This window comes from Bombina bombina, unplaced genomic scaffold, assembly GCF_027579735.1.
Source record: "Bombina bombina isolate aBomBom1 unplaced genomic scaffold, aBomBom1.pri scaffold_504, whole genome shotgun sequence".
Taxonomy (NCBI): Eukaryota; Metazoa; Chordata; class Amphibia; order Anura; family Bombinatoridae; genus Bombina; species Bombina bombina.
The window spans coordinates 361,524-372,806 of NW_026511258.1; the positions used below are offsets into that span (position 1 = coordinate 361,524).

Consider the following 11,283-nt stretch of genomic DNA (forward strand, 5'->3'; position numbering starts at 1 on the left):
ACCTAGGTATCCCTCCCTGTCTCTGCCTCACCTAGGCATCCCTCCCTGTCTCTGCCTCACCTAGGTATCCCTCCCTGTCTCTGCCTCACCTAGGTATCCCTCCCTGTCTCTGCCTCACCTAGGTATCCCTCCCTGTCTCTGCCTCACCTAGGTATCCCTCCCTGTCTCTGCCTCACCTAGGTATCCCTCCCTGTCTCTGCCTCACCTAGGTATCCCTCCCTGTCTCTGCCTCACCTAGGTATCCCTCCCTGTCTCTGCCTCACCTAGGTATCCCTCCCTGTCTCTGCCTCACCTAGGTATCCCTCCCTGTCTCTGCCTCACCTAGGTATCCCTCCCTGTCTCTGCCTCACCTAGGTATCCCTCCCTGTCTCTGCCTCACCTAGGTATCCCTCCCTGTCTCTGCCTCACCTAGGTATCTCTCCCTGTCTCTGCCTCACCTAGGTATCTCTCCCTGTCTCCGTCTCAGTGTCTCACTCCCTCTCTCTGTGTCTCTGTCTGTCTCAGGGTCTCAATTGGGTTTGGTCTCCCTCTGTCTCTGCCTCAGTGTCTCACTTGGGTCTCTCTGTGTCTCTGTCTCAGGGTCTCACTTGGGTCTGGTCTCTCTCTGTCTCAGGGTCTCACTTGGGTCTGGTCTCTCTCTGTCTCAGGGTCTCACTTGGGTCTGGTCTCTCTCTGTCTCAGGGTCTCACTTGGGTCTGGTCTCTCTCTGTCTCAGGGTCTCACTTGGGTCTGGTCTCTCTCTGTCTCAGGGTCTCACTTGGGTCTGGTCTCTCTCTGTCTCAGGGTCTCACTTGGGTCTGGTCTCTCTCTGTCTCAGGGTCTCACTTGGGTCTGGTCTCTCTCTGTCTCAGGGTCTCACTTGGGTCTGGTCTCTCTCTGTCTCAGGGTCTCACTTGGGTCTGGTCTCTCTCTGTCTCAGGGTCTCACTTGGGTCTGGTCTCTCTCTGTCTCAGGGTCTCACTTGGGTCTGGTCTCTCTGTCTCACTTGGGTCTGGTCTCTCTGTCTCAGGGTCTCACTTGGGTCTGGTCTCTCTGTCTCAGGGTCTCACTTGGGTCTGGTCTCTCTGTCTCAGGGTCTCACTTGGGTCTGGTCTCTCTGTCTCAGGGTCTCACTTGGGTCTGGTCTCTCTGTCTCAGGGTCTCACTTGGGTCTGGTCTCTCTGTCTCAGGGTCTCACTTGGGTCTGGTCTCTCTGTCTCAGGGTCTCACTTGGGTCTGGTCTCTCTGTCTCAGGGTCTCACTTGGGTCTGGTCTCTCTGTCTCAGGGTCTCACTTGGGTCTGGTCTCTCTGTCTCAGGGTCTCACTTGGGTCTTGTCTCTCTGTCTCAGGGTCTCACTTGGGTCTTGTCTCTCTGTCTCAGGGTCTCACTTGGGTCTGGTCTCTCTCTGTCTCAGGGTCTCACTTGGGTCTGGTCTCTCTGTCTCAGGGTCTCACTTGGGTCTGGTCTCTCTCTGTCTCAGGGTCTCACTTGGGTCTGGTCTCTCTCTGTCTCAGGGTCTCACTTGGGTCTGGTCTCTCTCTGTCTCAGGGTCTCACTTGGGTCTGGTCTCTCTCTGTCTCAGGGTCTCACTTGGGTCTGGTCTCTCTCTGTCTCAGGGTCTCACTTGGGTCTGGTCTCTCTCTGTCTCAGGGTCTCACTTGGGTCTGGTCTCTCTCTGTCTCAGGGTCTCACTTGGGTCTGGTCTCTCTCTGTCTCAGGGTCTCACTTGGGTCTGGTCTCTCTCTGTCTCAGGGTCTCACTTGGGTCTGGTCTCTCTCTGTCTCAGGGTCTCACTTGGGTCTGGTCTCTCTCTGTCTCAGGGTCTCACTTGGGTCTGGTCTCTCTCTGTCTCAGGGTCTCACTTGGGTCTGGTCTCTCTCTGTCTCAGGGTCTCACTTGGGTCTGGTCTCTCTCTGTCTCAGGGTCTCACTTGGGTCTGGTCTCTCTCTGTCTCAGGGTCTCACTTGGGTCTGGTCTCTCTGTCTCAGGGTCTCACTTGGGTCTGGTCTCTCTCTGTCTCAGGGTCTCACTTGGGTCTGGTCTCTCTCTGTCTCAGGGTCTCACTTGGGTCTGGTCTCTCTCTGTCTCAGGGTCTCACTTGGGTCTGGTCTCTCTGTCTCAGGGTCTCACTTGGGTCTGGTCTCTCTCTGTCTCAGGGTCTCACTTGTGTCTGGTCTCTCTCTGTCTCAGGGTCTCACTTGTGTCTGGTCTCTCTGTCTCAGGGTCTCACTTGTGTCTGGTCTCTCTGTCTCAGGGTCTCACTTGGGTCTGGTCTCTCTCTGTCTCAGGGTCTCACTTGGGTCTGGTCTCTCTCTGTCTCAGGGTCTCACTTGGGTCTGGTCTCTCTCTGTCTCAGGGTCTCACTTGGGTCTGGTCTCTCTCTGTCTCAGGGTCTCACTTGGGTCTGGTCTCTCTCTGTCTCAGGGTCTCACTTGGGTCTGGTCTCTCTCTGTCTCAGGGTCTCACTTGGGTCTGGTCTCTCTCTGTCTCAGGGTCTCACTTGGGTCTGGTCTCTCTGTCTCAGGGTCTCACTTGGGTCTGGTCTCTCTGTCTCAGGGTCTCACTTGGGTCTGGTCTCTCTGTCTCAGGGTCTCACTTGGGTCTGGTCTCTCTGTCTCAGGGTCTCACTTGGGTCTGGTCTCTCTGTCTCAGGGTCTCACTTGGGTCTGGTCTCTCTGTCTCAGGGTCTCACTTGGGTCTGGTCTCTCTCTGTCTCAGGGTCTCACTTGGGTCTGGTCTCTCTGTCTCAGGGTCTCACTTGGGTCTGGTCTCTCTGTCTCAGGGTCTCACTTGGGTCTGGTCTCTCTGTCTCAGGGTCTCACTTGGGTCTGGTCTCTATCTGTCTCAGGGTCTCACTTGGGTCTGGTCTCTCTCTGTCTCAGGGTCTCACTTGGATCTGGTCTCTCTGTCTCAGGGTCTCACTTGGGTATCTCTCTATCTCAGGGTCTCACTGAATGACTATCCTGGGAGGCTTCTCTAATAGAATGTCCCTGGGTCTCTATGCGACTCCGGATCCCGAATGTCTCCCCCTCACCTGGCTGTCTCTCTGGGCCTCCTCTGCTGGTCTCTGGGTTTCACCTCCCGGCGCCGCCATGTTTTTCGTCTCCTGCTCTGTCACTGCGCCTTCGCCAAAACTGGGTTTTTAATGTTTCACACTACTTCCGTGATCCTGGCCAATCACAGTGCGTGACATCACCGGAAGCGGTGCGTCGCCTAGAAGCCAGAGTCACCTTGCCCTACTTCCTATATGTGAAACCGTGGCGGCCATATTTGTTATGGTAATCTGGTACTGTTATATATACAGTGTATGTACAGTAATCTGGTACTGTTATATATATACAGTGTGTACAGTAATCTGGCACTGTTATATATATACAGCGTGTACAGTAATCTGGTGCTTTTATATATACAGTGTGTACAGTAATCTGGTACTGTTATATATACAGTATGTACAGTAATCTGGTACTGTTAAATATACAATATGTACAGTAATCTGGTGCTGTTATATATACAGTGTGTACAGTAATCTGGCACTGTTATATATATACAGCGTGTACAGTAATCTGGTGCTTTTATATATACAGTGTGTACAGTAATCTGGTACTGTTATATATACAGTATATACAGTAATCTGGTACTGTTATATATACAGTGTGTACAGTAATCTGGTGCTGTTATATATACAGTGTATGTACAGTAATCTGGTACTGTTATATATATACAGTATGTACAGTAATCTGGTACTGTTATATATACAGTGTGTACAGTAATCTGGTACTGTTATATATACAGTATGTACAGTAATCTGGTACTGTTATATATACAGTGTGTACAGTAATCTGGTGCTGTTATATATACAGTGTGTACTGTAATCTGGTGCTGTTATATATACAGTGTGTACTGTAATCTGGTACTGTTATATATACAGTATGTACAGTAATCTGGTACTGTTATATATACAGTGTGTACAGTAATCGGGTACTGTTATATACACAGTGAGTACAATAATCTGGTGCTGTTATATATACAGTGTGTACAGTAATCTGGTACTGTTATATATACAGTATGTACAGTAATCTGGTACTGTTAAATATACAGTGTGTACAGTAATCTGGTACTGTTATATATACAGTATGTACAATAATCTGGTAATGTTATATATACAGTGTGTACAGTAATCTGGTGCTGTTATATATACAGTATGTACAGTAATCTGGTACTGTTATATATACAGTGTGTACAGTAATCTGGTACTGTTATATATACAGTATGTACAGTAATCTGGTAATTTTATATATACAGTGTGTACAGTAATCTGGTACTGTTATATATGTACAGTGTGTACAGTAATCTTTGACTGTTATATATACAGCGTGTACAGTAATCTGGTACTTTTATATATACAGTATGTACAGTAATCTGGTACTGCTATATATACAGTGTGTACAATAATCTGGTACTGTTATATATACAGTGTGTACAGTAATCTGGTACAGTTATATATATATACAGTGTGTACAGTAATCTGGTGCTGTTATATATACAGTGTGTACAGTAATCTGGTACTGTTATATATACAGTATGTACAGTAATCTGGTACTGTTATATATACAGTGTGTACAGTAATCTGGTGCTGTTATATATACAGTATGTACAGTAATCTGGTACTGTTATATATACAGTGTGTACAGTAATCTGGTACTGTTAAATATACAATATGTACAGTAATCTGGTAATGTTATATATACAGTGTGTACAGTAATCTGGTACTGTTATATATGTACAGTGTGTACAGTAATCTGTGACTGTTATAGATACAGTGTGTAAAGTAATCTGGTACTTTTATATATACAGTATGTACAGTAATCTGGTACTGTTATATATACAGTGTGTACAATAATCTGGTACTGTTATATATACAGTGTGTACAGTAATCTGGTACTGTTATATATATACAGTGTGTACAGTAATCTGGTACTGTTATATATACAGTATGTACAGTAATCTGGTACTGTTATATATACAGTGTGTACAGTAATCTGGTACTGTTATATATACAGTATGTACAGTAATATGGTGCTGTTATATACAGTATGTACAGTAATCTTGCTCTGTTATATACACTACATACAGTAGTCTGGTGCTGTTATATATACACTATATACAGTAATCTGGTACTGTTATATATATACAGTATGACAGTAATCTGGTGCTGTTATATATATACTGTATGTACAGTAATCTGGTGGTGTTATATATACAGTATGTACAGTAATCTGGTGCTGTTATATATACAGTATGTACAGTAATCTGGTACTGTTATATATACAGTGTGTACAGTAATCTGGTGCTGTTATATATACAGTGTGTACAGTAATCTGGTACTGTTATATATACAGTGTGTACAGTAATCTGGTACTGTTATATATACAGTATGTACAGTAATCTGGTACTGTTAAATATACAGTGTGTACAGTAATCTGGTACTGTTATATATACAGTATGTACAGTAATCTGGTACTGTTATATATACAGTGTGTACAGTAATCTGGTGCTGTTATATATACAGTATGTACAGTAATCTGGTACTGTTATATATACAGTGTGTACAGTAATCTGGTACTGTTATATATACAGTATGTACAGTAATCTGGTAATGTTATATATACAGTGTGTACAGTAATCTGGTACTGTTATATATGTACAGTGTGTACAGTAATCTGGTACTGTTATATATACAGCATTTACAGTAATCTGGTACTTTTATATATACAGTATGTACAGTAATCTGGTACTGTTATATATACAGTGTGTACAGTAATTTGGTACTGTTATATATACAGTATGTACAGTAATCTGGTACTGTTATATATACAGCGTGTACAGTAATCTGGTACTGTTATATATACCATATGTACAGTAATCTGGTGCTGTTATATATACAGTATGTACAGTAATCTGGTGCTGTTATATACACTATATACAGTAATCTGGTGCTGTTATATATACACTATATACAGTAATCTGGTAATGTTATAAATATACAGTATGACAGTAATCTGGTGCTGTTATATATATACTGTATGTACAGTAATCTGGTGGTGTTATATATACAGTATGTACAGTAATCTGGTGCTGTTATATATATACAGTATGTACAGTAATCTGGTGCTGTTATATATACAGTGTGTACAGTAATCTGGTACTGTTATATATACAGTGTGTACAGTAATCGGGTACTGTTATATATACAGTGAGTACAATAATCTGGTGCTGTTATATATACAGTGTGTACAGTAATCTGGTACTGTTATATATACAGTATGTACAGTAATCTGGTACTGTTATATATACAGTATGTACAGTAATCTGGTACTGTTAAATATACAGTGTGTACAGTAATCTGGTACTGTTATATATACAGTATGTACAATAATCTGGTAATGTTATATATACAGTGTGTACAGTAATCTGGTGCTGTTATATATACAGTATGTACAGTAATCTGGTACTGTTATATATACAGTGTGTACAGTAATCTGGTACTGTTATATATACAGTATGTACAGTAATCTGGTAATTTTATATATACAGTGTGTACAGTAATCTGGTACTGTTATATATGTACAGTGTGTACAGTAATCTTTGACTGTTATATATACAGCGTGTACAGTAATCTGGTACTTTTATATATACAGTATGTACAGTAATCTGGTACTGCTATATATACAGTGTGTAAAATAATCTGGTACTGTTATATATACAGTGTGTACAGTAATCTGGTACTGTTATATATATACAGTGTGTACAGTAATCTGGTGCTGTTATATATACAGTGTGTACAGTAATCTGGTACTGTTATATATACAGTATGTACAGTAATCTGGTACTGTTATATATACAGTGTGTACAGTAATCTGGTGCTGTTATATATACAGTGTGTACAGTAATCTGGTGCTGTTATATATACAGTATGTACAGTAATCTGGTACTGTTATATATACAGTGTGTACAGTAATCTGGTACTGTTAAATATACAATATGTACAGTAATCTGGTAATGTTATATATACAGTGTGTACAGTAATCTGGTACTGTTATATATGTACAGTGTGTACAGTAATCTGTGACTGTTATATATACAGTGTGTAAAGTAATCTGGTACTTTTATATATACAGTATGTACAGTAATCTGGTACTGTTATATATACAGTGTGTACAATAATCTGGTACTGTTATATATACAGTGTGTACAGTAATCTGGTACTGTTATATATACAGTATGTACAGTAATCTGGTACTGTTATATATACAGTGTGTACAGTAATCTGGTACTGTTATATATACAGTATGTACAGTAATATGGTGCTGTTATATACAGTACCTACAGTAATCTTGTTCTGTTATATACACTATATACAGTAGTCTGGTGCTGTTATATATACACTATATACAGTAATCTGGTACTGTTATATATATACAGTATGACAGTAATCTGGTGCTGTTATATATATACTGTATGTACAGTAATCTGGTGGTGTTATATATACAGTATGTACAGTAATCTGGTGCTGTTATATATACAGTATGTACAGTAATCTGGTACTGTTATATATACAGTGTGTACAGTAATCTGGTGCTGTTATATATACAGTGTGTACAGTAATCTGGTACTGTTATATATACAGTGTGTACAGTAATCTGGTACTGTTATATATACAGTATGTACAGTAATCTGGTACTGTTAAATATACAGTGTGTACAGTAATATGGTACTGTTATATATACAGTATGTACAGTAATCTGGTACTGTTATATATACAGTGTGTACAGTAATCTGGTACTGTTAAATATACAATATGTACAGTAATCTGGTAATGTTATATATACAGTGTGTACAGTAATCTGGTACTGTTATATATGTACAGTGTGTACAGTAATCTGTGACTGTTATAGATACAGTGTGTAAAGTAATCTGGTACTTTTATATATACAGTATGTACAGTAATCTGGTACTGTTAAATATACAGTATGTACAGTAATCTGGTACTGTTAAATATACAGTGTGTACAGTAATCTGGTACTGTTATATATACAGTATGTACAATAATCTGGTAATGTTATATATACAGTGTGTACAGTAATCTGGTGCTGTTATATATACAGTATGTACAGTAATCTGGTACTGTTATATATACAGTGTGTACAGTAATCTGGTACTGTTATATATACAGTATGTACAGTAATCTGGTAATTTTATATATACAGTGTGTACAGTAATCTGGTACTGTTATATATGTACAGTGTGTACAGTAATCTTTGACTGTTATATATACAGCGTGTACAGTAATCTGGTACTTTTATATATACAGTATGTACAGTAATCTGGTACTGCTATATATACAGTGTGTACAATAATCTGGTACTGTTATATATACAGTGTGTACAGTAATCTGGTACTGTTATATATATATACAGTGTGTACAGTAATCTGGTGCTGTTATATATACAGTGTGTACAGTAATCTGGTACTGTTATATATACAGTATGTACAGTAATCTGGTACTGTTATATATACAGTGTGTACAGTAATCTGGTGCTGTTATATATACAGTATGTACAGTAATCTGGTACTGTTATATATACAGTGTGTACAGTAATCTGGTACTGTTAAATATACAATATGTACAGTAATCTGGTAATGTTATATATACAGTGTGTACAGTAATCTGGTACTGTTATATATGTACAGTGTGTACAGTAATCTGTGACTGTTATAGATACAGTGTGTAAAGTAATCTGGTACTTTTATATATACAGTATGTACAGTAATCTGGTACTGTTATATATACAGTGTGTACAATAATCTGGTACTGTTATATATACAGTGTGTACAGTAATCTGGTACTGTTATATATATACAGTGTGTACAGTAATCTGGTACTGTTATATATACAGTATGTACAGTAATCTGGTACTGTTATATATACAGTGTGTACAGTAATATGGTACTGTTATATATACAGTATGTACAGTAATATGGTGCTGTTATATACAGTATGTACAGTAATCTTGCTCCGTTATATACACTACATACAGTAGTCTGGTGCTGTTATATATACACTATATACAGTAATCTGGTACTGTTATATATATACAGTATGACAGTAATCTGGTGCTGTTATATATATACTGTATGTACAGTAATCTGGTGGTGTTATATATACAGTATGTACAGTAATCTGGTGCTGTTATATATACAGTATGTACAGTAATCTGGTACTGTTATATATACAGTGTGTACAGTAATCTGGTGCTGTTATATATACAGTGTGTACAGTAATCTGGTACTGTTATATATACAGTGTGTACAGTAATCTGGTACTGTTATATATACAGTATGTACAGTAATCTGGTACTGTTAAATATACAGTGTGTACAGTAATCTGGTACTGTTATATATACAGTATGTACAGTAATCTGGTACTGTTATATATACAGTGTGTACAGTAATCTGGTGCTGTTATATATACAGTGTGTACAGTAATCTGGTGCTGTTATATATACAGTATGTACAGTAATCTGGTACTGTTATATATACAGTGTGTACAGTAATCTGGTACTGTTATATATACAGTATGTACAGTAATCTGGTAATGTTATATATACAGTGTGTACAGTAATCTGGTACTGTTATATATGTACAGTGTGTACAGTAATCTGGTACTGTTATATATACAGCATTTACAGTAATCTGGTACTTTTATATATACAGTATGTACAGTAATCTGGTACTGTTATATATACAGTGTGTACAGTAATTTGGTACTGTTATATATACAGTATGTACAGTAATCTGGTACTGTTATATATACAGCGTGTACAGTAATCTGGTACTGTTATATATACCGTATGTACAGTAATCTGGTGCTGTTATATATACAGTATGTACAGTAATCTGGTGCTGTTATATACACTATATACAGTAATCTGGTGCTGTTATATATACACTATATACAGTAATCTGGTAATGTTATAAATATACAGTATGACAGTAATCTGGTGCTGTTATATATATACTGTATGTACAGTAATCTGGTGGTGTTATATATACAGTATGTACAGTAATCTGGTGCTGTTATATATATACAGTATGTACAGTAATCTGGTGCTGTTATATATACAGTGTGTACAGTAATCTGGTACTGTTATATATACAGTGTGTACAGTAATCGGGTACTGTTATATATACAGTGAGTACAATAATCTGGTGCTGTTATATATACAGTGTGTACAGTAATCTGGTACTGTTATATATACAGTATGTACAGTAATCTGGTACTGTTATATATACAGTATGTACAGTAATCTGGTACTGTTAAATATACAGTGTGTACAGTAATCTGGTACTGTTATATATACAGTATGTACAATAATCTGGTAATGTTATATATACAGTGTGTACAGTAATCTGGTGCTGTTATATATACAGTATGTACAGTAATCTGGTACTGTTATATATACAGTGTGTACAGTAATCTGGTACTGTTATATATACAGTATGTACAGTAATCTGGTAATTTTATATATACAGTGTGTACAGTAATCTGGTACTGTTATATATGTACAGTGTGTACAGTAATCTTTGACTGTTATATATACAGCGTGTACAGTAATCTGGTACTTTTATATATACAGTATGTACAGTAATCTGGTACTGCTATATATACAGTGTGTAAAATAATCTGGTACTGTTATATATACAGTGTGTACAGTAATCTGGTACTGTTATATATATACAGTGTGTACAGTAATCTGGTGCTGTTATATATACAGTGTGTACAGTAATCTGGTACTGTTATATATACAGTATGTACAGTAATCTGGTACTGTTATATATACAGTGTGTACAGTAATCTGGTGCTGTTATATATACAGTGTGTACAGTAATCTGGTGCTGTTATATATACAGTATGTACAGTAATCTGGTACTGTTATATATACAGTGTGTACAGTAATCTGGTACTGTTAAATATACAATATGTACAGTAATCTGGTAATGTTATATATACAGTGTGTACAGTAATCTGGTACTGTTATATATGTACAGTGTGTACAGTAATCTGTGACTGTTATATATACAGTGTGTAAAGTAATCTGGTACTTTTATATATACAGTATGTACAGTAATCTGGTACTGTTATATATACAGTGTGTACAATAATCTGGTACTGTTATATATACAGTGTGTACAGTAATCTGGTACTGTTATATATACAGTATGTACAGTAATCTGGTACTGT

General features: G+C 38.2%; 1 protein-coding gene across 1 annotated transcript in view; it reads right to left on the reverse strand.

The window, feature by feature from the left end:
* CLPTM1 (CLPTM1 regulator of GABA type A receptor forward trafficking) overlaps positions 1 to 3,145 on the reverse strand; it is an 84,820-nt gene extending 81,675 nt beyond the window's left edge. Inside the window, exon 1 of the mRNA XM_053696511.1 lies at positions 3,016 to 3,145. Coding sequence (XP_053552486.1) covers positions 3,016 to 3,075 — 60 coding nt within the window. The 5' untranslated portion in view covers positions 3,076 to 3,145. The remainder of the gene's footprint in view (positions 1 to 3,015) is intronic.
* Between the last annotated feature and the right edge of the window lie 8,138 nt (positions 3,146 to 11,283).